Source organism: Callithrix jacchus, chromosome 12 (assembly GCF_049354715.1).
Source record: "Callithrix jacchus isolate 240 chromosome 12, calJac240_pri, whole genome shotgun sequence".
NCBI lineage: Eukaryota > Metazoa > Chordata > Mammalia > Primates > Cebidae > Callithrix > Callithrix jacchus.
The window spans coordinates 117,039,970-117,066,924 of NC_133513.1; the positions used below are offsets into that span (position 1 = coordinate 117,039,970).

Below are 26,955 nucleotides of genomic sequence, written 5' to 3' on the forward strand. Positions count from 1 at the left end.
GGCTGAGACGGCCGCGGGCTGCGCCATGGCGGCGCCGGGTTGCGGGCCCTGAGCGCCGGCTGGGGCGCGCACCATGAACTCGTGGGACGCGGGCCTGGCGGGGCTGCTGGTGGGCACGATGGGCGTCTCGCTGCTGTCCAACGCGCTGGTGCTGCTCTGCCTGCTGCACAGCCCGGACATCCGCCGCCAGGCGCCAGCGCTCTTCACCCTGAACCTCACGTGCGGGAACCTGCTGTGCACCGTGGTCAACATGCCGCTCACGCTGGCCGGCGTCGTGGCGCAGCGGCAGCCCGCGGGCGACCGCCTGTGCCGCCTGGCCGCCTTCCTCGACACCTTCCTGGCGGCCAACTCCATGCTCAGCATGGCCGCGCTCAGCATCGACCGCTGGGTGGCCGTGGTCTTTCCGCTGAGCTACCGGGCCAAGATGCGCCTCCGAGACGCTGCGCTCATGGTGGCCTACACGTGGCTGCACGCGCTCACCTTCCCCGCCGCCGCGCTTGCCCTGTCCTGGCTCGGCTTCCACCAGCTGTACGCCTCGTGCACGCTGTGCAGCCGACGGCCCGACGAGCGCCTGCGCTTCGCAGTCTTCACCGGCGCCTTCCACGCTCTCAGCTTCCTGCTCTCCTTCGTCGTGCTCTGCTGCACGTACCTCAAGGTGCTCAAGGTGGCCCGCTTCCACTGCAAGCGCATCGACGTGATCACCATGCAGACGCTTGTGCTGCTCGTGGACCTGCACCCCAGGTGAGCGGAGCCCCGCGAGGGCTCTGGGAACAGCTGCGTGGGATCTCGGCGGGAGTGGGAGTTCCCCAGCCCCACGGGCTCTTTTCCACCAAGCCTCTATGTCTTCTGGGAACACGAGGGTGGGGAGCAGCCCGGGCTGTGGGGCTTAAGCAAGTACTTAGGGTAACAGCAAACCAGGGCCGCAAAGTATGTGGCTGAGCCCATCTATACATAGTTTTGTGAAGCATCAGGGTAGAAATCACAGACAGAACTCTGTTGAGCTTCTTCATGCTCATTTTCTGTGTTTGTAGCTTTCACTTTAAACGGCACATGGGAAGCCCATGGTCTTTGTTCCCTGTTAAAGAACTTCCAAGTGTTTGAATCTGGCCCTGAGAGGGTGGCCTTGATGCTCAGGGAGCTCCTTAAGAGCTCTCCAAACCCAGATGTGTCGCTTCTCTGAGTCTTTTCTCGGGTGTATGGCGCTGCCTCTGTCTCCGACCATGTGTGTGTGAATTCCAAAGTACTCGGGCTGCATCCTCCCTGCGGTGGGCTCTGAGGGGTGTGGCAGGGAACTCTTCCTGCCCTCCCCAGAGAGCACCATCCAGTGTCCCCCAGACTTGGTGCCTAGAGGCTCCTGCAGAAGGAGTGTCGCCCTAAGGCTGCTGGGGCTGAATCTGCCCCCATCTCCGTCCTCATGCTGGCTTCTGTTCTCAGGAGGGCAGATGGAGCCTGGCAAGCATGGGTATTCTCTGCAAACCCCTGCCATCCGCAGGAGCCTGTCAGGGAGAAAAGGAGGGAACTCTTAGCTGTGCTGTCCTGAGCTCACCTCGGCTTTCCCTGGGAGAATAGGAAATCGAGGAGGGAAACATCTGGCAGCATCTGGACTCTGCTATTTTACATCCTGTTGTCCCAGGGAAAGGCAGGCTCACTCTGTCTCCTGGGACCCCAGATAAGGGGGTGCTGGGGTCCAGATGGTGTGGCAGGTGAGGCAGGCAGAGGGCTCTGTCAGGGCCAGTGAGGGCCTCTGTGTGAGAGAACCCAGGGGAGCCTCGGGGCAGAGGAGGCTCCATCATCTGGTGTATATGTTCCACACCAGCATTGAGGGAAAGACTGGAGGTGTCAGGCTGAGCATTCTGTGTATTTCCTGCATGAGAGCAGTGGCAAGCAGTACTTGACCTTCACTGGGCCAGTACATTGAAGGGCAAGTGTGCACGTGTTCATTTCCCCCGGAGCGCAGCCATCCCTGACTGCACACTGGACCAATCTTCCAGCTACAGAATCCCCACAGATTCAGAAACAAAATGTACATGCCAGTGACTGAGAGCACATAGATACCAGGACATGTACATTTGGGAGCTCCACTCAAAATCCTATGTGTTCACACATAAACCGCATACCTACCAGACAGCTGGCCGTGGGTACACAGGTGATAGGCATGGCACACGTGCAGTCTGCCACAAAGACATACACTAGCTCTCATGGCACGTGTCTCTGCATGGTTCTGTGTCCTTCAAGGAAATATCTGCAACCACAATTGCAGAGCTATTCCCCTTTCCACGACTCAGGGTTGAGACGCTTTTCCTTAGAGGGTGTATCCTTAGCGCCTGCACTGGGACTGCTCTTAGAAGATGTAGGGCAATGTCGTTTGACTCTCAGGACCACAGATTCCTAGAGGGGGCCTCTCACCATGAGTCTAACAGCAGAGGAGGGTTGAGCTGGGAGTGGAACCAGTTCTTATTTAGAGCAGTACAAACTGCATTCCCACTCCTTCTCCAACTTCCAGAAGAGGAGGGGCTGTGGTTCCTGCTCGGCCTATTTGGGATGTAGGGCCAGCTCCACTCCTGCAAATCCTTCTGGCTGACACCAGGCCAGACACGGCAGAGAGTCCTGGGTTCTCAGGAGTGGAGGCAGCTACTCTGCTCGCCTTTGGTCTCCCCTCCACGTCTCTGGGAGGACCTTGATCTCTTCTTAGCCGCAGGCTGCTTTGAGGAGCCCCTGCTTCCAGTGCTCCAGGATCCTCCAGGCCCAGTCTTGTTGCAGAGAGGAAAGGCTTCTGTGGCTGGGCCCAGTGCCAACAGGCCCCCTTGACTAATGCTCCCTGAGGTCATGGATCGTGGCAGACCTGATAGCACTAACCCTTCAGTGAACACAAATTTGTCCTTCTCTGGGGGGTTGGTCCCCACCAGGTGTGTGGGAGGGACAGGAGGGGACAGCCGGTCCACAAGAGACCCTGACAGCCAGTCCACCAGCTTCTATCTCGGCAGCACCAAACTCTTCCTCCCTACAAATGAGCAGGTACAGAGCTAGCTCAGGAGCTGCCCCTGGTGGCACCAGTCTCAGCCACTAAGTTTCCCAGGGCCATTCTGTGCTGGGAGCCTGTGGGACCCGGGAGTGCTGGTCTTGGGCAGCAGGAGCCAGCTTCTCCCGCTGGACAGCCAGGGTAGCAGCTGGAGTCTTCGCTCACTGGAAGTTTTGTCAACCTCCACACTGATGGCTTCCTGGGACTTAATTACAAGGTACCTGTTTGAGGACCCAGGGTGACATTTGTCTTTGTCAGGAAGCTCCCTGGTGGTGTCTGCTCTGCCTGCAGGATGTTTAGCGTGATAAGTAGCAGTCCTCACCCCTTTGCTTCAACCACCTCCAAAACACCTGGGACCCTCTCTTCTTAATTCAACCTGGGACCCTTGGTGGCATCCCCCACTCCTGCCTTTTTGTGGCGATTTCTTGAGTTACATTTCCGAAGCAGTTAGGAGTTTCTAATATTTGTTAGACACCTGGTCCTCCACCTGCAAGAGCAACATTCAGTTCTCCCAAACCACAACTTGGGACTAGTTATAGGGAGCCCCTCTCCTGGTGCTGCCAGGCATGGCAGAGAAGATGGGCACCAGGGTGCGGTTGCAGGGACTTTTCTCTTTCCCTGCTCACCAGCTTGGCTTAGTGATTAACAGAAGCAGAACACTGATGATGAGATCTCAAAAGGGAAGCAGTTCCGAGACTAACTGGAGCTTCCTCTGAGGCTCCCTGAGGCTCTGCTGGATCCCCCAGCGTGTCCTCCTTGTCCTGTGAGCAATGTCTGCACATGTTGGCTGATTGACTGACTCTGGAGGGTGTCTGAATTGTGGCCCAGTAGACAGGAACTGTGCTGTGCCCTTGACTTTACAGATGAGAAAATGGGAGACCCAATTTTTGAAGAAAAGAGAAGCATTCAGCTAATTCAGCAGATCTAGAAAGTGTCTCAAGCTGGCGGAGGTTGCAATGAGCCAAGATCACGCCACTGCACTCCAGCTTGGGCAACAGAGCAAGACTCCATCCCAGAAAAAAAGAAAAAAGTGTCTCAAGCTAAGACTCACACCCAGGTCTGCCGCTAAGATTTATGGAGGGAGCAATAGTGCAAATGGAGGCTCACCAACTGTATATATAGAAAGAGATTTAGAAGTTCTACGTTAATCTTACAAACTGTTAAATGAAATGTGTTCTGCCCTCCTGCCTTGGTGAATATACCTTTATCATGACCCGCAAGTCTGGGTTCAGATTTAGAATTCTCAGGCTCCTTGGGGGTCAGCCTCGTACACCATGGGAGAGCCGAGCTGGCCCACCTGCCTTGCCCCCCACCCTGGCTCTACCCAGCACCATGAGGGGCCTCCCTTGCACAAGGAGCACATTGCAGGTTGCACACCCATGCTCCATGCTCATGTGTTGCTCACAAACGCCACCTCTCAGGCATCTAGCTGAGCACACAGGCGGTACAGTCTACCCTCAGGAGGTGGGACCAGGGGAGGTGCCCACACACATCTTGCAGGCAGGATGAGGGCATTTGGGCAAAGAATTCCGTGTTTCAGGCATTTAGAGCTTGATTTGGAATGGAAGGTGGCGGCTGTGTGTAGGCACATCCCCTTAGCCCCATGAACTCTTTATTGTATTGTGGGGCTAAGGGACTGTATTGTATTGAGGGCCAGACTGCTTATGCCAGTGTCCTGACTTGGAACTCAGGGCTCTTGCCCTCCATCGGTCAGCTCGTTCCCTTGCCTTAAAACACAGAAAAACCAATCTGAGTCACTCCCTAAGTACTCAGAGCATGGGCTCTGGCTGGACTCCAGTTGTCTAGGGATGCTTCAGGACCCAGGCCTATTGCAGAGAGCAGGGAGGTGTCTGTGGCTGGAAGGTGTTAGCTGAGATCACCTCATTGATTGACTTCTCAGATATTCTTGAATGTGCCATCCCCTCTGCCCTGTGACTGGAGCCACTGGGGAACATCTCTTCAACCCCACATGTCACAATGCTAGAGAGTCTGTCTCCTTTTGTCTCGAGGAAGCCCTTTGTCATAACACAGCCTCAGGACCTTCCCCCCTCCTTCCCCGACACACCGACACACATGCTCGCAGTCTGGTCAAACATACCTGGCCAGGTTGCATCATGAGAACTTTGAGTCTCACACCCTCTGCCCCACAGATTCTGCCTGCAGGTCTGAGGACTCTGGATGTCATCACCAGGCCAGGGGATGTTTGAGTATGCCTGCCACTCAGTGAATGGCAGGCAGAATCATGGAGCCACACCCAGAACTCACTCAGGAGACCTGGGAAGAGGGCTGGCTCTGTCCTGAACGCACAGTGTAACCTTGGGCATGTTGGAAACTTCCCAGTCCTCAGTGTTCTCATCTGAAAGTTACAGCATACAAGCCTGCAAGATTTTTAAGAGCTCAGTTTTGCAAAGCTATGGTAGGGGGGAAAGGACAGCAAGAGCAAAATGGTTGTTCTGGGAGCAGGTAAGCTGTTCTCATACCATGCTTAAATAATAATCTTAATAATAAGCAAGAGGGCTGTGCTGCTTCCCTCGGAGCCTAGGGACTGCCCTGTCTTGCTCACTTCTTGCCACCTCCCTGTTCTCACCTGGAAAGCAGGAGAGCCTCAGGCAGGAGAGATGAATTTATCCTTTTCTTTGGAAAGAGTTCAGGAAAGGAGTGACGTGGCTCCCAGCTAGGAGCACCAGACTAGGAGTCAGGGAGTGGGTGCTAGCCCCACCTGCACTGCATTCTCTGGGTGGACAAATCCCTCTCTCCTTTGAGCCTCAGTTTCCCCATCTGTGATCTGGGGTACATGGATGAGCCAGCCTTTCATACTACACATGGCTGTGGTGTCTTGCTGGTCTGTCCCAAAGCAGAGGCATGACCAGGCCCATGTGGTTGTGAATCCCAGCACAGCATCCACTGTAGAGACACCCTTTGTGCTCCATGGCAGGTCCGGTGCCATTAAGGTTAGGAAACCATGTCCACCAGGTCCCTGGAGGCCCAGAGAGGGTCACTCTTCTTGCCCAGGCTGGAGTGCAATGATGTGGTCTTGGCTCACTGCAACCTATGCCTCCTGGGTTCAAGTGATTCTCCTTCTCAGCCTTCCAAGTAGATGGAATTACGGGAGCCCACCACCATGCCCAGCTAATTTTTGTATTTTTAGTAGTGATGAGGTTTTACCATGTTGTTCAGGCTGGTTTTGAACCCCTGACCTCAGGTGATGTGCCCGCCTCAGCCTCCCAAAGTGCTAGGAGTATAGGTGTGAGCCACTGTGCCCGGCTGAGCTCATGGTTTTTATTGTAAACCAGGGCAGGTAAAAACTTGCCTTGCAGGTAAAACACACCTGCCAGGATTGATTGTGGTAAAGACAGGAATTTGAGATACGACTTAGAGAGTGGGGCCTCTGGAGCCAGCCCATAGCAGATGATCAGTGAACGATCCAAGCAATAATAAGAGGTCATGTTTAACGTTTATTTGTACTGACTGGGGCACCCCCGGTAGCTTTGTGTGCTTCACACATGGAATGCATTTCATGCTTCTCTGCTTTATGCATTTAATTCTCAAAATAGCCTCTTGTAGTATTTTATTACATTACGTATAATACACTAAAACATATGCCACATCTTGTTATTTTATACGTGAGGACCTTGAGGCTTAGCAATGTCATACTGCTGGTCAATAGCTACAGCCCAGACTTGACCCTGGCTTTTTCTGACTCCACAGTCAAGTTCTCACATGAGAGACCACTGCCTGTGTTTCTAAATAGTGCCTCATCCTGGCCTAGCAAGGGTGCGCCATAGGTCACCTTCTCTCCTCTCTCACATGCAGTGTGCGGGAACGCTGTCTGGAGGAGCAGAAGCGGAGGCGGCAGCGAGCCACCAAGAAGATCAGCACCTTCATAGGGACCTTCCTTGTGTGCTTCGCGCCCTACGTGATCACCAGGTGAGCCTGACCGGCAGGTGCGTGGTATGACTTTGAAGAGTGAGGCAGGGCCCAGTGGCCTTTAGCAGTGTCAGCCTCTCTTGGCCACATGTTCCTCCACAGGGCGAGTTGTGGGGGGCAAGAATGAACTTGCTGGATTTAGTGAACAGGAGGCTGCGTGCTTTTCCTCTCCATCCTCGAATTCTTTTGGATTAGACTCAGAACCCAAAGGGTGTGAAAGACTCTCTCCCACTCGATTTCTAAATCATGTAATTACAACACTTTATCCCAGGCTCCCAACCCCCAGGAGGCCCTAAAGAGAAGGAGAAGGTGAGAGAAGACAGAGGAAAGCATCATCTTCCCAAACCGCAGCTCCCCACATCCTGCTTCCCAACCCCCAGGCTTCCCCAGCCTGAACATCCAGGTCAACAGCAAGGTCTCCTACCACCTACACAGGGAGTAGGTAGCATGCTCTGTGTCAAGCCAAATGGGCATACCTGTCCTGTGGCTCAGGGGCTCTTCCACTGTTAGGCCAGGTGCTGTGAGGCTTGTCGCGTTCTCTCCCATCTCCAGGTTCTCCAGCCAGCCAAGGTTGCAATGCACGAACCTTGGGCTGTGCATCCCTCAAGCCAGCTTGATCTAGCTGGAACACTCCCCACATGTGTTAGCCAGAAAGAAGAAAAATACATATTACCCAATCAGTTTTGTGCACTGGAGGGAAAATAAAAACTCCACAGCTTTGGATCTAAAGGGGCTTAACTAGTTGAGAAGTTGACAATCAGAAGGGAACTTTGATGGTTATTAGAAGGTGGATGTGGAAGCTTTCATTGAATCTGGGAAGGAGAATCTGTGCAGGGTTCTCTCTCTCTCTCTCTCTCGTGTGTGTGTGTGTGTGTGTGTGTGTGTGTGTGTGTGTGTGTGAGACAGAGAGAGACAGAGAGAGAGAGAGTCCCAGAAAAAGAACAGATCCCAGCCACCAGTATTCTCAGCTGCAGGAACCAGGCGGGGCACCCCTGCGTCACCAGTGCTCATGCATGCCACAGTGAGGGGGCCCTGTGGACAGTTCACCCTGTTTCCTCCCATTTGCCATGTGTCCTTACACTAAGCTGAAGTGTGATTTGCTCTGGCCTCTGCCTCTGATCCTGGTTCTTTTTTCTGTCATACAGAATGCCATCCTCCACTCCAAAGAGCCCCTGTGGATTGCAGTCACTGAGCCTGACTTCCTAGAGACCAGCTCCCCTCTTCTTTTCCCCAGATAGACAGGGTGCCTTCCCCTGACTTCTGTGGCATGCTGCTTTCTCTAGGGAAGATCTAATTAGCTCTGTCTTGCTTTGAATGTGGGACTAACACCTGGCTGCAGGTCTCTGGATGGGTCTGACCAGAGCAGAACTATTGGCTCTTCTTTCTAAAATTGCCCACTAGACCTCAGCGCCACTGACATTCTGTGCCAGATACTTCTTTGATGCCAGGGGCTGTCCTGGGCACGAGGTATTCAGCAGCACCCCTGCCATCTGACCACTGGATGCCAGTAGAACTCCCAGTGAGGCAGGGGTACCCTTTCAGGTCCCTCTAAGTTCTAATAACTAAAAGTGTCTTCAGACATCGCCAAATGCTCCCTAGGGATCAGAATCACCTCTGGTTGAGAACCACTAGTCTCGACCCACCACATCCAGCCAGGAAACCAGAGCTTACATCATTCAGGGTTTTCCACAAGACACAAAGCCTGGGCATGGTGACAGAGGAGAACAGATTTCTCTCAAGGGAGGTGTGGCAGAGGACCTAGCAGCATGACTCTGGAGTGCACTTCCCTGGAGCCCAAACCCCAGCTCCCCCACATCCTGCTGTGTGACTTTGGGCCAGTGATGTGGCCTCTCTGGGTCTCCAGAAGAGAGTACAGCATTGTGAGGATATAAGGACAGAGACCATGGGAACATGTGGCACAGACCTGGTGGATGACATGTGTGGTCTTTGCTCTTCTTCCCTCTGGCCCTTACAACACCACCCACAGTGCCCCTGCCCAGGACTGGCTGCTGCACTAAGAAAGGCTTTGATGCAGTGAGGGATGGTGCATCAGACAGGGAGGCCAAACAGAGCCCCTCCTCTTAGGTACCAGAAGACAGGCAGCCTTGGGCTAATGAGGTGAACTTGAACCTTCAGAGGATAGGTGACAAGACTCCAATTTCAAACTATTGGACTTTTCTCTGGCTTAATTTCATTTCCCAACAAAATTTTCCTTTTTTAAGAAAGAATTGCAGCTAGGTTCTCCCTAACAGTGCTCAGGAGGTCATGTTTCAGTAAAATGGTTGATAGATTACAGCTCAATATGCTCCCTCCAAATGGATTTGCTGCATCTTGGGTTTTAAAAAACATTCACAGAACAGTTCATCCTCCGTGGAGATGAGCAGCAACCTACCCAGGAGAGAAACTATGCCAAGGAAACCTCATGAGTACAAAACATGTCTCTGGCAAACTGCCCCCTCCCCGGATCCCACTGTCCCCACCCTACCTGCTCCTGCCTTGGCCTTCTCATGTGTGTGAAGGAGCCATCCTAAGAAAAACTCCTAAAATGAGCATACATACCCACATTCCAGTTCAGCACGTCTCTAGAGCAACTTTTCTTCAGAGCATAAAAGAATCCCTGATGCAGAAGCAAGGGTTGGTGTGACCCCAGGAGCTCCCCTCTGATGGGGACGTTGACCTTGTAGTCCTCTCACCCAGATGGAGCACCGTGCTGTGGGAAAGGCACAGGCTCCATGGCTGCTGGGGCAGGAGTGATCTCTCATGGCTGGGGCTTCACAGACAGGACTTGTCAAGTGGACCTGGCTGTTCAGGGTGAGTGTTCCTGGAGAAGGGACAGCATGAGCCAGATCTAGAGCTGTGCTGTCCAGCACAGAGGCCACCAGCAACAGGTGGCTACGAGGCACTTGAAACATGACCCGTCCAAATAGATATGCTATAGGTTTAAAAAAACACAAGTCCTGAGGCTTCGCATTACATACTCTATGTAGGAAATTAATACCTTTCTGGGCATGCTCAGCTGCTGATACCTGTCATCCCAGGGCTTGGGAGGCCAAGGGAAGAGGATTACTTGAGGCCAGGAGTTCAAGACCAGTTGGGGCAACATAGTGAGACCTCTTTTTCCACAGAAACATTGAAAATAAGAACTAGTAATTTTATATAGAATTCATAGTGAAATGATGAAGTTAAATATAATATGTAATTAAAATTAATTGCACCCATTTCTATTTACTGGCAGAGCATTTCATGTGACACCTGTGCCTGCCTTCTCTCTCTGTTGGACCTTGCTGGCCTGCAGTCAGGGAAGTCTGGGGTGCGAGATGTGCCGATGCCCTGCTCCCCACCCCACTCCTCCTAGACCTCAAGCTGCTCATATCATTCTTCAGTGGCTAGGACCTCCATGCCAGCCACTCTGAGACTTCCTCCTCCATTTTTCTCCCCTTTCCAGACCCTGCTCAATGTCAGGGTTTATCTGGGAATGTTTCCTGAGCAGCCAAATCAGTGTCTTCCTTCTTAGGGTCAGGAGGCCTGAAGGGAGGGGACATGAGGCCCCAAAACAAGGCAGCAGGGAGGGGAGTGCAAGGCAAATAGAGCCTCTTGGTGGGTCCTCCTGAATCACACCCTTCTTGGAGCACCTGACCTTGCCAATCACTCTATCCCCACAAAGTTCACATAATGTCCAACGAGATGCTTCGTCTTTAGGGTGGCTAGGAGCTGCCCCTTGCCCCCGGCACCCTCTGATGGGCTTCTGTAAATTTATATTCACTGCACCAGGGGCCATCTGAGCCCCAGCTGTGTATGGGCACAGCCAGGACCCCATCAGGGCTCCGCTTCCCCTGCCAGGACATGGACTGCCAGGCTGGGCAGGGTGCAGAGGGGATAGGATTAATCTCACACCCACCTCCAGGGAGCCTGATGCAAACTCTTCCATATTCCTCTGAGTCAGGGTTGAGAAACACACATTGCTTGTGAGGAGAAGTCAACCAATGATAAGGAATAAACAAGATGATCCCAGCACGGCATTCAGCATAGTGTGGACTTACCATCCACGCTGGAATCGGGATCACTGACACTTCCAGTTGCAATTTTTGATTCTTCTGCTGTTCTTTTCAAGATGATTTCCAAGTGTAGACATGACCAGACTCAGAAGAAGCTGAAGACAGACCTGCTGAAATGTAGTTGAGGATTTAACTTCTTGTAGAAAATGAGTAGTTGTGGAGAACCAAGAGCCATGGGTTTTGGAGGCAAAGGACCCCCTAAGCTATCATCTCATGCAGGAAGGGGGAGCTGGTTGCACTGTGCAGACCAACTTGAACCCACTGTTGGTGACTAGCAGAGCGCTGTTTTGAAAGCAATTCTGAAGCCAGGCTGGGATTCGTGGGAAGTCGGGAGAGATGTGCATACTTGAAGGTTTTCTTTGGTTTGTCATCTTGGTTTCATCAGAATCACCTGGAGAACTTTACATCCAAACCCAAGTCTGGACCTCACACTGAACCAGGTCAGTTAGACTCCCTCAGTGTGGGCCTGGGGCATGGGTGGCTTTAAGGCACCTCAGATGATTCTAATGACCAGGTTGCTGATAGCCATGTCTCTAGTGCATCCCAACACATTTTACTGCTGGAGTGTAACTGAGGACTGGGGTCAGGGAGCGTTCGAATAATGGCCCAGAGCCACGCATCTAGTTGGTGGTGGAACTTGACTTCCAACTTCATTAGGCTCTCCGCCCGCCCCTCAGGCTTTCAGAGGCCTGGGGGGACTCTTTGCAGAGCCAGCTCTCCCCTGCTGTCTTGTGTGGGTCTGTGGCTGTGCCATTAAAGTGCATGGCATGCAGAGAGTGCTCCCAAACCACTTCCCAGCATCCTCTACCCACTCCTGAGGCAGATCTCCTGAGGCTTGCTGACCCCGTCAGCCCACTGTACTGCAGCTGTAATGGTGGAGTGAGGCCCTGGGGCAGGCAGAAGCCTGGGGAATGGCCAGGGGCAGGCCCTGGACAGTTCTGGAGCTCTGTATGGAGAAGGTCACTTCCTTGGCTGTACATACAGGCTCTCTGGAGAACAGCAGCCCCAGCTGTGTCTTTCTAACCTGCCAGGTGCTCAGTGGTAGTGGCTCAGGGGCATTGAGCTCAGCTGCAGCCCCAGCACGAGTCAACACAGATGATGTGGCAGGTGTGAACCCTGTTTTGGGTCAGATCCCTGAGATATGGGGCTCCTGGCCTGGATGGGGTTGATGGGGACCAGAAGGCAGCCCTTGGGTGGAGCTTGTTTGAGCTAACAAATGTATTACTGCAACAGGTTCAGCTGGATCTGACGGGGCTGTGCCTTCCACAGGCTCCGCAGTTTGCTCAGATGTTATTCTCCTGGGCCCTATACCACCCCCAAGAGGTGGACTGAGTGAGCTGTGTGAACTCCACTCTGCAAATCAGGGCACCAAGGCGCAGAGAGGGAAGAGATTGCACGGGTCATTTAGCTAGAAAGACTCGGGGAACCAGACAGCCTGAGCCCATCTGCGGATGCCACTGGGCAGCTCCAGGGCCCCTGGGTGGAAAGCTGTCTCCCTTGCATGCATCGCCTCCTCATTGTTCTCTGCCTCCTCGCTGTCCATAGATATAAAAATCAAAACCCATCGAGGCAGTGACAGGCTTATCCTGGGGAATTCAGAAAGGACAAGTAAGGAAAAGCTCTGTCTCGTTAACTAATTCAGGAAGGTCTCTTCATTTTTAATCCTGCAAGTCCTCACTCCGTGCCTGAAGCTGTACCAGAGCTGTCCAGGGACCCTCTGCACCTAGCTAACAGTCTCTTGGGGATTTTTGTTTTGTTTTTTTGGACAGAATCACACTTTATTGCCCAGGCTGGAGTGGAATGGTGCAATCTCAGCTCACTGCAACCTCCGCCTCCCAGGTTCAAGCGATTCTCCTGCCTCAGCCTCCTGAGTAGCTGGGACTGCAGGCGTGCACCACCACACCCGGCTAATTTGGGTATTTTTAGTAGAGATGGGGTTTCGCCATGTTGGCCAGGGTGGTCTCAAATTCCTGACCTCTGGTCCTCTGCCTGCCTCGGCTTCCCAAATTGCTAGGATGACAGGCATGAGCCACCATGCCCGGCGCTAACATTCCCATTTTAAAGACAAGGAAACTGAGGCTCAGTCAGGGTTCAGCCTTGCCCAGTTCCAGCAAGTGACTCAGCCTCAATTCTGGTGTGGGTCTGCCTGAAACCAGCACCCATGCCCAGCCCCTCACAATGTATCATTCTGCTTCTCTTCTCAGTAAGACAGGACATCCAATTCCACCAGCAGAGTTTCCTGCTTTCCTCCCAGGGGGATATGGGGAGGCACACTGAGGCACGACGCACTCAGAAACAGAATGCTGCAGTTTCTGAGATGATTGAGACCAAGTTCTTCATGTGTCACTTACACCCTTTATTGAGCTGTCAGCACAGAAACTAATATTCCCCACAACTCTGCAGTGGCTGTATCTAGACAGCCGGCTTTGCCGCTTCCACCCGCCTTGTACCTTACAAATGGAGACGTTTCAGGAGTGTGGGTTGACGTCAGATGGCGACTGAGAATGCTGGCAGCTGGGAGGCCAGGATATTGGGGAAGAGAGGAGGATACTGCTGTAACACCTGCCACCTCTTTGAGTTGATAGAGAAGATCCCACTGGCTGGGCACGGGCTTCCCTTCTGTTTGTCCCCCATCTATTCACATTTGCCTGATAACTTTTTCAGATACGGAAGCATCATTCTTGAATCAAGTAAAAGAACCATTCAGGTGTTCCTATAGGTTCTCAAGCTTTCTATTGGAGAGCATGAAGTCTTTATAACCATATCTGTCACTTAGTGAGCACCTGCCAACCACCTGGGGCTATCAGTGCCTACTTCATTGCACCTGAGACACCTAACAAGGTAACTACTAGAATCCTAGTCTCACAGAAGTTCAGAGAGGTGAGATGAGTTGCTCAAGGACATGTGGGTAGTGAGTGACTAAGCCAAGAGTTAAAGGTCAGTGTCAGGCCAATGGGCTATCATTCAGCCTTTAGGCCATGCCGCAACTCCAAAGACTGGGGCAGGCTCTGGAGACACAGAGGTGCACACGTGTACGTTTTCTGCCCAACTTCCAATAGGCCCACGCGTAAGTACCAGGACATGAGTGCAGATGGGCTCCAAGCTCCTGTGCATGAAGCAGGCATTTGAGTTTCTCTAGCAAAAATGGTGAGTTCTCATGGAGTCATCCCCAATCTCCCATCTCACTGACAGCAGTAGTTTGTGTAGCTGAAGTTCCCAAGAGACCATCAGCACTGGTAGGCAGAGCCACTGGGGGATGCAGCTGGCATCTCAGAAAGACAGGACATCCACCTCTACCAGCCAAAGAGCTGCCTGCACTTGTGTACGGGGGCACATAAGGCCACAGTGGGAAACATATTTACAAAGCTGCACCTTCACTCTTAATAGAAGTCTGACACCTCCAATTCACAGTCACACTGGCTCTGTGTCCTCAAAGCCCTAGGTCACATAGGACTCTTCCCAGAGTCTTTGAGCATGGTCTGCAGATCCATAACAGATTCTCATCCAAAAGCTCAAATTACATATTTTCTGAATAAAAATCCACATGTCTAGAAGCATTTGCAAGGCTATGTTCTCTGCAGCAATCTATGCTTACAAATAATTATGGTTGTCATAAATCATTGGAATCAGGCTTTGTGACACTTGCAAATCTGACAGCACCATTATTGTGGCTTTTCAAAGTAAGGAAAATGTGTAGATGGAAGAGAGGTTTCATAGGCAGGGGATTCCCGAAGATAGATATTCTATTAATAAGATAACTTCTCCGTTCTGTCTCATGAAAATTTAAAGCATCAGCTTATTGCTTCAAATATGCAGGTCTTCAAATACACAAGCCAAGTTCTTTAGAAGTCTTGAGAAAACACTGGGCTGGTTTTTCAAGGAATGTTCTGTGGCCCATGTTACATTTGTTACATAATGTATGTGTGTGTGTATACATGGGTATGTATGTATGTAGTGTGTGCATGCGTTTATGTGGTGTGTGTGCGCATGTGCATTTGTATGTGTCTGTGAGAGTGAGTGAGAGAGGAAAAGAAGAAAAGAGAAGAGAGGAGAGATGATGGTGGCATAGAAAGTGTAAAGAGAGGGGGCTAATTTGTCTCTTTAAATTCAGGATTTGAAAGTACCAGCGCTTGATCTCACTGAGGAATAGGAACCTGAGTCAAGGAGGCCGGTGGGGCAGCCTGGCAGCAGGAAGGCACTTGGTTGCTGGCACCCACCTTCCAGGTTCAAATCCTGGTTCCTGCATGTTCAGGCTGTGTCACTTTGACACTTCTCTGCCTTGGTTCCACCTTCTGTACCACAGGAAGAGTGATATTGGCATCCTGAAATGACATCTGTGAAGTAGTTAAGGTGACACTGAGCCCCTGGTGGCCCACAAGAGGTGCTGGGTGAGGGGTCACAGGGGTTACCTGTACTGTTCTCACCTCAGAACTTGCTTCCCTTGGGGATTCCCATTGTGGAGCAAGGTCATGACGCTGGTCTCTCCAGAGGCTCAGAGAATGCCTTGGCGTCCTGGCAGACATGCTTCCCTTCTCCCTCCCAGGACCAGGACTTCCCAGGCTGCTGGGTGGAAGTATGAAGTCCCCATGGGTGAGAGGGGCAAGGGTGGGCAGCTTCCTGTCTCCATCAGCCCTGGACTGTAGCAGCCAGTTCAGATGCGCCAGTGACCCACATCAGAGGGGCTTGTTACTGAGAGAGGAGCCATGGCTCCATGGAAGAGTTCCCTGGACAGCTCTCAGAACACGGGGTGCAGGCACACAGGGTCTGGAGGTATGGCAAGATCTGTGGGTATCTGCTCCATGTCTCACCCTAAGTCAGAAGAATTCACGTCTCTGTCTTCTGCTTGCTTTTCATCAACAAGCTCTGCACCCTGCAGCACTTTCTATCCTCCCCAAACCATACACCCCAGGCTCCCACAGGGGCTAGGCTCCTGCATCAGAATTTCCTGAAATGCCTGGAAAAGCCTTCCGGGCCCTCTCCATAGTTCTGTCCCCTCCTCCAACCTGATCTGCTGACTGAGGGTGTGGATCTCACCCCAGGGAATTTTCCTGGGGGAGCTGGGTCTGGGCAGGCATGTGTGCCTTTTGAGCACAGAAGCATGAATATTTCCCCCTGAATGGAGCTATTGGCAGACAGATGTTTTTCTGGCTCATACCCCGGAGAGCACATGGAAAGTCATCTTATGCTCAGTGGAAGGTCGGCATAGGTGGCAGGGAGTGATGTGTGTGGGGACAGGCCCTGCTTTCCAGAGGGTTGCAAGGGGCAACACCCTGCTCCCGGGGCTGCTAATCTTTGTCAGATCTCCAGGGCTGACCTGGGCATACACGGGCTGTAGGAGGGTGGTAGGGCTGGTTGATGCTATTACGGCCAGGGGTCCCCAGAACCAGTACACAATCACACAGCCACCCCTGCTCCCATGCGGTTCTTCAGGGGCAATCTTGGTTTGCTAGGGCTGCTGTAACAGCACCACAAACCAAGTGGCTCTAACACAGAAAGACCGCCCACAGTTTCCGAGGCCAGAAGTCCAAGATCAAGGTCTTGGTTCCTTCCGAGGGCTGTGAAGAACTCACTCCAAGCATTCCCCAAGCTCTTGGTTTGCTGGGTTCCTTGGGTTTCTTGGCTTGCAGGTGTCTCGCCCTGATCTCTGCCTTCATGTTCACACAGCACTCACCCTGGGTGCGTCTCTGTCCAAGTTTCTGCCTTTATGAGAACACCAACAGTGCTGAATTAGGGGGCCCGCCCTATTCCATTAGAACCCGATTTGTACAGGAAACAATCTTATTTCTAAATAAGATCACATTCTGACATTCTGACACTAGGGGTTAGGACTTCAACATGTGAATTTCTTGGGGGGGACACAATTCAACCCAGAACAGGGGCAGTAACAAAAGGAAGCCAAATCCTGCTCTGTCAACACCTGAGCCCAATAACCATCACTGCAGGGCTCTTGGCCAGAACTAAGCAGAAGACAGGGCCTTACACTAGAGACTTTTGCTCTGTGAGCTGCCTCCCTCCGATGTCCTGTCCTGAGACCATCCACTAACTCTGACTGCAGAGGGGAGGGAGGGGGAAAGGCATTAAATAAACTGACCACATGGAGGAGGAGAAGCTATCTTTACACACTGTGACCCTGCCCACTAGTGACATGTGACTGGTCAAAATTCTAATGCCTATTTCCTGGAGGGAAGGGCACCAGGAAGGAGTGAGCAGAGCGAGATCTGGCAGGAAAACATGGGCTGAATTGTCCCTCTCTAAAAGTTCACCTGGAAGGGATCTGGTGCTTATCCAGATGTCTGCCCAGATCTGGAATTAGAAAGAAGTTGTTGTGGCAATATGGAAACCCTTGGCTCTTCTCAACAACAAAAGGAGCTGGGAGCTGTCGGAGCTAGTGTGGAGCATAGCCAGCAGCCAGCAGCCAGCCACAGCAGGCGCAGGGAGCCACCTGCACAGGGCCACGAGACAGTGGCCCAGCCAGCCACGGCCAAGCCTGGAGGGGGCATCCCAGCTACCCCATGCCAGTGACCACGTGGCAGCAGTGTCCAGGCCTATATTCCTCCAAAGCACCTCCTTGCTTGGAGGTCCTGACAAAGGCCAGACATTATCTTTTCAACACAGAAATTGTCATTGTGCTCTGTGAGGAGGGGCAAGTGACAGAAGTTCCAGGCAGCATACAGTGACCTCATGGAAAAGGGATTCTTGGAGCTGGAAGGGACCCCAGAGCTTCCTTTGTCATGTCTGCAGTGCTGAGATTCACATCTTGGTGTGGCCACTAGCCAGGACTTAGACTGCAGTTAGATGGAGCTGGGCTTCCCATGCAGGAGACCCTGACTTGCTGCTTACCTCTCTGAGCCTCGATTTCCTCACCTGTAAAATGGGAATAACGATTCTCATGCTGCTGGATAACTGTACAGTTAGAGATTGTACACACACGTGCTTAGCCCAAAGGGGACACTCAACTGGGACTTGCTGCTTACCTCTCTGAGCCTCAATTTCCTCACCTGTAAAACGGGAATAACGATTCTCATGCTGCTGGATAACTGTACGGTTAGAGATTGTACACACACGTGCTTAGCCCAAAGGGGACACTCAACTGGGACTTGCTGCTTACCTCTCTGAGCCTCGATTTCCTCACCTGTAAAACGGGAATAACGATTCTCATGCTGCTGGATAACTGTACAGTTAGAGATTGTACACACACGTGCTTAGCCCAAAGGGGACACTCAACTGGGAACCATGATGTCTGTGCCAGGTGGGGAGCTCAAACTTGCCATGAAATCTCTGAGAAGCAAATGCAACAGATTTTAACCTCTTAATTCTCTAAATGGGGAAATTTTAGATTGCCGTGAATAATTTTATTCTGTGAAATCTACAGAAGCTGCAAATAACAATTTCGATTGTGCTGGATGGTTTGATGATATCTGGTTCTTTTTATAAATCCTTTTGGGAGAGCTAAAATGCTAAGCCTGAATTTAGCAATGTATGAAAAACTATAGACATTTTGGAAAAGGAATTTGGCATTGCATAGCAACAATGTGTTGGCATTCAGCTATTTCATTATTCTTTATTAGGTGTGAATTCTAAATTCAGGGTTTTTTCTCCCTTTGAATTCATCACTTCTCAAAATAGATTTCTTAAAAGTACAGATTTTCTAAATGTTCACAGCTCCACTTCCCCATTCAGGTTCTCAAGGACATGAGAGGAAATGGAGCCACAGTTCCCCACAGGGTCAGAGGGCAAAGGTAAACAGTGGTGAGGAAGATGGGATGCCAACTAGAGGGGCCTCAGAGTGGACTCCTTGAGGATCTGCTCCAGAAAGAGGCATTTCAGTGGAGGATCGCAGCCCACCAGCTTCCTCCTCCTCCTCTTCGCCAGCTCTACAGCCCAAATAAGGCTTAAGAATAACCAACTCAAGATAGCAGCACTGAGTTCCAGCTCAAGCTCAGTTCTTTCTGTACCTGGGGCCTCACCTGGGCAGACCCCCAAGCTGAGAGCCACCACTGCCTTCTATCTGCAGGTGCTCCAGGTAGAATCAGGTACTAGACCTCCAGTCAGAGGAGGGTACAGGTGCCACTGACTTGCTGTGTAATGTCAGCAACACCTTTCCCTCTCTGGGCCTCAATTTTTTCATATGCTAAAGAGTGGAAGAGAGAGCAATGTATATGATCTCCAGACTCTCTCCCAGCTCTGTGGGTCTTTTCTATTTCATGTTAATGCTGGATAATGTCCAAATGTGGCCAAAGGTGCTGGACACATTTGAGAGAGTAAATGGCTTGATTTGGGTGGAAGGTAGAATTCTCTTGGGTGGTCAGGTAGGAAGGCTTTCCCTGACCTCACAACATGGCATTAACACCATGGAATGGAGCTGTCTGATGGCACCAAGAGGACTCTAAGATACGCAGGCTGGGTCTTCCCTTGCCCCTCCCCCAAAGAATGAGGGTCCGTCTAGGATCCCCTGACCACGGCCATTGTCAAAGACCACCAGGATCCCAACCCAGGGAAGAGGACTTCCTTGCTAGCATTCTTTCCTGTTCACAACATACTTTGAGCTTTGCAAAGCGTTTTCAAAATTGTTCTCAGCTCTTCCTCCCATGCATCCTCCTTAGGAACACAGAGCCAGGATTGGAAGCCAACAGTGGGATCAGACTCTTCTAGTTAAAAGATCATTGAGAGAATATTGTCCCACCTTTTTGTTTTTCACATAAGACATACAGGTCAAAGGAGTGAACAGAGGTGCCCAGGGCCACATGACAAGTCAGCAGCAGAGTTGGCACCAAAGCCAGGACAGCCAGCTATTCGCTGGGTTCTCAGTGCGGTTTGGATTTCAGAGTCAGACAGACCTGGGTTCAAATCCCGCCTTTACAATTACTGGCCATGTGACCTTGGGCAAAGTATTTAACCTCCCAGGACATCTGTTTCCCTGCATGTAAAACAGAGATGGCCATATCTCCCAGGGCTCAGCAAAATCACATATGGAAAGTGCTTAGCACAGTGTGTAGAATAAAATACAGCCTGATAAGCGTTCACCGTCATCATCGTTATTGGTGTGAACTGCTATCATTGTTATTTAAGAAGCCAGTCTCAGATGAACTGAGGATTGGGCTGGGAAATTGTGGTCCACAGGGGCAGAGACTGGAGCCCTGGTCCATGGCCACCCCAGGCCATGCCTCACTGTGTCCTCAGTAACGGCTTCCCTGTTTCTCCGCAGGCTGGTGGAGCTCTTCTCCACGGTGCCCATCGGCTCCCACTGGGGGGTGCTGTCCAAGTGCTTGGCCTACAGCAAGGCCGCGTCCGACCCCTTTGTGTACTCCCTACTGCGACACCAGTACCGCAAAAGCTGCAAGGAGATTCTGAACAGGCTCCTGCACAGACGCTCCATCCATTCCTCCGGCCTCACCGGTGACTCTCACAGCCAGAACATTCTGCCGGTGTCTGAGTGAAGGACCACACTCCTGCTGAAGAGTTTAGAATGAGGCAGCGGTGAGAAGAAGGGAGGGAGGGCGTGGAGGCCCCTGGGTGAACACCACCAGCTGCCAGCCCCTGGTTGGCGTGATCCTGGTTCCCTTGCTTGTAGGGGCTCCAGAGCCTGCTTCCTGGTTCCTCAAGGGCAGACATTGGACAGTCCCTATTTGTCACCAAAGGATGACTATGGGCCATGTGCTGGCCTTTTTAAGAAGCTCCTGGACTCACCTGAGGCTCCCTGGGGGATGACACTCAGTTCTGTAACTGTCAAGGATGAAGAGAGCTGTTGGCAGGTAGGAAGCATGGTGTCCACCTGCCTGCTGACCACTGGATGCTGCTCCATGCTGAAGAAAAGTGACAGTCTCCAGAGGACATTTCAGCCATGCCAAAGGGAGGCTGGTAGTGGTCATTTGGCCCGGATCTAACATGGCACCTCATCTCCACAGGGTAATGGTGGCTGCTTCAATCCAAATATTATTCAGCTGGTACTAACGACATTGTGCCCAGCTGGGACTCTTGGGCTCTGTGCCTGAGGGAAAATGTTTCACAACTAGCGGCTGCCCAGTTGCTGCTGGCCAGTTGTCTTAGAAATGGTCAGTTGGATTCAGCTTTGCCCTCTCCTTCCCCCTAAAAGCGAATGTTTATGTGTGCAGACAATCCTAGCATGAAAATGCTTTAGATAGGCTGGTCCTACACGTATTAGGTTCTTTCAAGTTTGACTGGGAGGTCACCTTCTGATTTACACGTCCTCGTTGTTGGAGCTCAGTAAAGGCAGGAGGAAGGTGGCTGGTTGTTCCCCCCTTCCCCTGTTTGTGACCTGATTTTTCAGGAAGTGTTTCGCCTTGTCTTATGCATCTTGTCTGGCATGTCCTGGGAGATGGATGAGCAAGAGCTGGCCTGAGCAGGGATTTCTGCCTTGATTTTAAGTCACTGGGTCCCACTGTCCTGGCGCCTCCGTCTTCCTGGTTTCTGCAAGCCTATTAACAGAAAGTAGAGGCTGTTCACGGAAGTGCCCTGTGCTAATGATGAGACAACGAGATTTTTATAGAGTACCGCACCTGTAATACACATGCCGATCTGTTAGCAGCCCTGACCTGATTTAATAAAAACCAAGGAGAGCAGCCCCTGCTTTCTGGCCCTCTCTTCTTTGTCTACTACTTCAAATTGACTTGCGAATACTCAGAGCAGTTACCTTTCCTCGACTCTTAAGTGATTCCTCCAGGGTGGGAAGCGTGGAAAGCAACGGAATCAGACGGCTCATTCTCTCCTTCCAGCTCTTCACATCCTAACTTTGCAGGTATAGAGGGAAGGGTGTGGTCCAACAGGAAGGAAGCGGAAAGGGTCTATTGTTTTTTCTTCTAGGCAGCCCCAATTTTTAAAGGGAAGTGTATGCATGTTTATTTGAAAAGATGTCTTATTAACTCTTAGTGCCTCCGTTAGAAAACAATTCACCTGGCTTAGTCTTGTCTTGTTTCAAAGTTTCTATGGAGACTAGAATGGAGACAGGTGTAGTTTTCAAGGGCGCTTTGGCATCTTGAAGTTGCTGTCAGAGATGTGCTCATACCTGCTTGGGGAAGCCAATGGGGCACGACCCTTCCCAGCTTCCTGATCTGGAGTGTCATGTTGGTAGCTGGAAATCAGCCACGGTGGGAGTGTTTATACCATGAAAACCAACAAATGCTGTAAATCAGGCCATCTGCCCCACGGAGAGCTGTTGTGAAACAGATACCAGTGCGCCGCTGCTAGACATGACTGTGTGTCACTGAAACAAAATTGCTCTGGTTCAGAGTTCCTTTGGCCACTCACGTTCCAATACCAACAGACATTTTCTTCCTGCACCTTCCATCGTCCCAACCCCAGAGGTACCACTGGGATGGAAACCAGCAGAAGCCGAGACAGGATGCTTAGCTGAATCAGAGGACAGTAGCTCAATTCTCACACAAAGTTGGACAAAAGAGGAGTAGTGGCCCAGGGCATGAGGTCAGCCACCAGCAAAATACATTTGCATCAATATCAATTTGGGAGAATAACTGTGGCACATCCTCTGTTTGCTTTTTCTGTGCTATAAAGGCACATGTTGTACTCTAGTTGCTACTCCCAGTAGCAACTAGATCTCTTTTACCTCTTCTTCATTTTTTTACTGTTTGAGACCGAGTCTCGCTCTGTCACCCAGGCTGGAGCGCAATGGTGCCATCTCAGCGAAGAGCCGGCTCCAGGGAAAGAGGAAGAAAATCCTGTCCAGCATGCAGCACTAGAGGGAACACGATGGCGGGCAGCACCTAAGGCCCTGACTCAGTGGGTCTGAAGAGGGCCTGGGAATCCATCTTTTTTTTTTTTTTTTTTCAGATGGACTCTCTCTGTCACCTGGGCTGGAGTGCAATGGTGCGATCTCAGCTCACTGCAATCTCCACTTCCTGGGTTCAAGGGATTCTCCTGCCTCAGCCTCCCGAGCAGCTGGGACTACAGGTGCATGCCACCATGCCCATCTAATTTTTGTATTTTTGGTAGAGATATTGGCCAGGCTGGTCTCGAACTCCTGACCTCATGATCCACCCTCCTTGGCCTCCCAAAGTGCTGGGTTTACAGGCATGAGCCACTGCACGTGGCCTCTTTTACCTCTTCTTTAGCCAAGAAGCAAAATCTGTCACCCACAGCACCGCATATCTTGAAAAGATGCTTTTCATAATGTTCACTATGCCTCTAAAACCAGTTGTACTGGCATCACATAGACAAAAACTCCAGCTAAGTCCATTCATTGGGCATTTTCATTATTATTTGGACACAGGAATTAAATACCAAGGGAAAGTGAGAAGAAAATTACTGTATTAGCCGCCAGCGTTAGCCAACTCTGCTGTCATTACCGTTAGATGAATGTTTATTTTCATTGCTCTACAGTCTATCAAATTTGCCCCCAGCTTTGTGACTCCCAATCGAATTAACTACCTCATTTTGTTAATTTAATTTTTCAAAGGTAACGTTGTTTTCTCAGATATCAAACACCTGAGATACATAGAAACACCAGGATTTTCAGCATCTGAATCAAACTCAATCTACTTGCTTGACTTCACTCCAGGGCGAGACTTGACATTTAAGGCCCAAACTCTGGTGAACTGTTGCACTGGGTGAAAACCTTTCAAGAAGCTTGAAAATAAGGCCCATAAAAGAGAGGCTTTCAAATTTCTAAATCCACATGTAGGGCTGAGTTCCTAGTCCTACACAATCAGAATTTGCCTTTTTAAGTCACCCTGCAACTATCCCAGCTTTTTCTATGGCACCTTTCTGAGGGAGGGGATTCGACAGCCGTGAGACCTCCAAAGGAAAGTCCATTTGCATTTGGTGCGGTGGTTTTCAGGGTTTGTGTCATAGTCAGCTCTCCTCTCAAAGATGGCTTTCCAATCACCTGCCTGTTTTTACTTAGAAACCAGGATTGGGCAGGAGGGGAAATGGATTTGAGTCATCTCAGACCAACTGTATACACTTCTAGGACTCAGCTCAGCCTCCTGTCCCCATGAGCAATAAAACTCTCTCCTCGTGTTTATGAAATTCATTTTCTTTTCATGGTGCCTTTCTTTCTAAGAAAAGATGGAAAGAGTGGGGCCAGGTTCAGGTCCTGGTTGTCAGGCTTTTACTTGCCTGAGTAGAGGCAGATGAGGCCTTCCCATGGCTGCTATGTGACCCTTGGAGGAACCAAAGACTGTGCATTGTTAGAATTTAACCCAGATGCAGGTTAAACTAACTTGCCTGAGTTTAATGAGGACATTTTATCAGGTGCCAGGAATCCCTTGGGTCAGCTCCTATCCTCTGGACTGGGAGCACCAGGAGCACCATATATTTAGGGTCTCATGTGTCTGAAAGGGAGCTCTTAAATTACTATTCACAAGAGTCACCAAGGCAGGTTGTTTAAAATGCAGATTCCAGCATTGCCTCCTCAGAGATCAATTTCAGCAGGGCCAGGCAGGACCTGGGTTTCGGCACTTTTAATCATTGATGCCCAGGTGACTGATAGGAGTTGTCTTCAAAGCATCCCCTAAGAAAACTGATCTTAGACATTTGGATAAACTCTATAGAAACTGAGTGTTTCTATTAATAAGTGTCTAAGTTTCAGTTGTCTTATATCTTTCCCCAATTCTCCAAACAGTTCAATCTACAGCTTTATTCAAGGGCTGGGGCATTTTGTTCTCAGAGGGACGAACTTGATCTCTCCATTAAATCGCAAAAACCCATCTTCATTCCTTTCTATGGAGCTCCCAGGTCATGGGATGAGACATATTTGGGGTACTGGCAGAAGATGGCAGTGCTGGCTGGTTCTGAGCCAGGAAGCCTTCTTAGAGGACGGGATCATGGCATTCAGAGGGGTCCCCTTGGGGGCACTTGCTCGGGTCTTAGATCAAACTCTGCTTGGGGCAGCCCGGATGTGGGAGGTTATGACATCTGACACCTCTGCCACTACCCAGCTTGTCCTGCCCTCTTCCCAGCCAGCCTCACACACAGGAGCTGACTCAGGCTGAGGCAGGGTCAGCGAGAGACAGTTCTGCCTGCCAGTCCCTGGGTGTGAGTCTCTTGTTGGCTTCCAGCTCATCCCGTGGGGCTGCCAGTAATGACAGTGTCCAAACATCTGGTGAGTATGGAGGAAGTACTAGACACCAGGATATGGACTCACATGGCGGGCCCTGGGATTGGCTCTGGGACCCGGGCTGGGCCGGACCTGGGGAGAGGCTGGGTGAAGCTTGGCCTCTGCAGTTTGCTCTTGCAGGTTCAAGGGAGAAAGTTGTCTGAGATCAGTGTTTACAGGTAGTGTTTTCCACTAATCTTCATCAGAATCTTTTGATATAGGTGCTGTCATTATCTCCATTTTACAGATCTGGGAGGATTTGAAGGTCCTGGAAGCAGGGAGGTTGCAAAACAGGGCAACGCTCTCAAGGAGGGCGGGCCAGACCTGTGACCATGGGGAAACCCTCACCTGCACCCCGCTCTGGACAACTCGAGGCTCGGCAGATGTTTTTCTGCCATAAGGAAACAGCTCCTCACTCTCAGCTCCTGGGCTAACACCCACACCCACCAGCTGGGCCTTGGGACCTCTCCCATCACGTGGCTCCCACTTGCTTGGGAAGGACTTCTCTAAACTTCTCTTACTCTGTATGTGTTTCTAGGGGAATTCTGAGGAACAATGCTTTGCAGCACCCTCTGGGCCCAGAACACATGGCCCACAAGCCCTTTGTGCCAACAGGGAATCTATCCAATTGTTTTGGTGTATGAGGCTCATGGTCAATCCGGATTTCCCTGAAACTCTTGGCCAGCAGCCCCCAGGAGCATCTTTCCCTGGCACCAAAGTGGACCTCTTTGTGCCTTGCAGCCAGGAGGACTGACTTAGAGGGCCTTGGTATTGGCTCTGGGACCTGGGCTGAGATGGATTTGGGGAAAGGCTAGGTGGAGCTTGGCCTCTACAGTTCACTCTTACAGATTCAGGGGAGAAAGTGGTCTAACAGCAGTATGGTTTGCAAGTTCCCCACCTTCCCAGCTGGCTCCCACTGTCTCCCAGACCAACGGCCTATTAGCCCCCAGAAAGTTAGTCCAACCCCAGGCCAGCTGCCTTTGCTGTGCTGTGGCCTAAGACTGTCCTGGTCAAAGGAAGGTGGCAGGAACCTCAGGCTTGCACCTGCCTCCTCACACCTCATTCCACAAACATGGAGTGAAAAAGCAGGAGCCAGACACTTTTGGAAGTTGATTATCTAGAAAGGAGGAATCAGAGGTCTCAAGGAATACAATTGTGCAACTTCCTAGGCAATCTGCATCAGGAGAAAGAAGCAGCTAGAACACATGGTGGTTTTGCTCAGCCTGGCCGAGACATCACTGTGCAGAAGCAGAGATGTCAGGGGTCCGGAGGAGTGGAGTCCTGGAGCCGCTCAGAGGGCGGCACATGGCAGCTGAGGGCTCTGGCCCAGAGCTGTGAACAGACTTGCCTGTTGCTTTCCAAACATTTACCGAACACCTACTGTGGGCCAGGCCCTCTGCTGTGTCACACTCTGGGGGAGACAAGTCATTCCTCTGCAGTGTAGGAAGCAGGGCTGCCCTGGAAGTGGCTGCTCAGTGCTGTGGGGTCCAGGGGAAGGGCTGGAGAATGTGGATGGTGGGGAGGGTTCTAGAAGGCTTCTCAGAGGCAGTGGCATTGGGTCAGAACTTATAGTAGGGAAGAGCATGTGGCTAGACACAGAAGAGATGGGAGCCTGCCTGGTGAGGGGTCCAGTGGGGATAGTGCTCAGTGTGGGTCTGAGGACAGTGTCAGGGGAGGGCTGAGAGGGAGGGCAGGTGCCTCCTGAGATGGGCTGAACATGATGATGGTCTGTGGCCAGTGGGAGGTAATAGAAGTGTTGAAGTTGGGAGTATCAGAATTAGGTCTCTTTTAGCAAAGAGGATATGGAAAAAATCCTCTATTCTTAGCTACCAAAAAAGGGAGGCAAGAAAGAAAAGAAAGCAGAAGAAAAGCAAGATAGAAAA

The 26,955-nt window shown here is 51.3% G+C and overlaps 1 protein-coding gene across 1 annotated transcript; it reads left to right on the forward strand.

Annotated features, from left to right (window-relative positions):
- GPR26 (G protein-coupled receptor 26) lies at positions 1–26,955 on the forward strand. The gene is made up of 4 exons (XM_003734553.6): positions 1–741; positions 6,833–6,946; positions 20,207–21,757; positions 25,320–26,955. The coding sequence occupies exons 1-3, from the start codon at positions 74–76 to the stop codon at positions 20,436–20,438; spliced, it is 1,014 nt and encodes a 337-aa protein (XP_003734601.2). The 5' UTR covers positions 1–73; the 3' UTR covers positions 20,439–21,757; positions 25,320–26,955.

Bases quoted from the DNA above. Each gene is read 5' to 3' on its own strand.
- GPR26 (XM_003734553.6), top strand. From the start codon at position 74: ATGAACTCGTGGGACGCGGGCCTGGCGGGGCTGCTGGTGGGCACGATG. The intron at 742-6,832 runs GTGAGCGGAGCC...TCTCACATGCAG, and splicing joins CTCGTGGACCTGCACCCCAG to TGTGCGGGAACGCTGTCTGG. The intron at 6,947-20,206 runs GTGAGCCTGACC...GTTTCTCCGCAG, and splicing joins GCGCCCTACGTGATCACCAG to GCTGGTGGAGCTCTTCTCCA.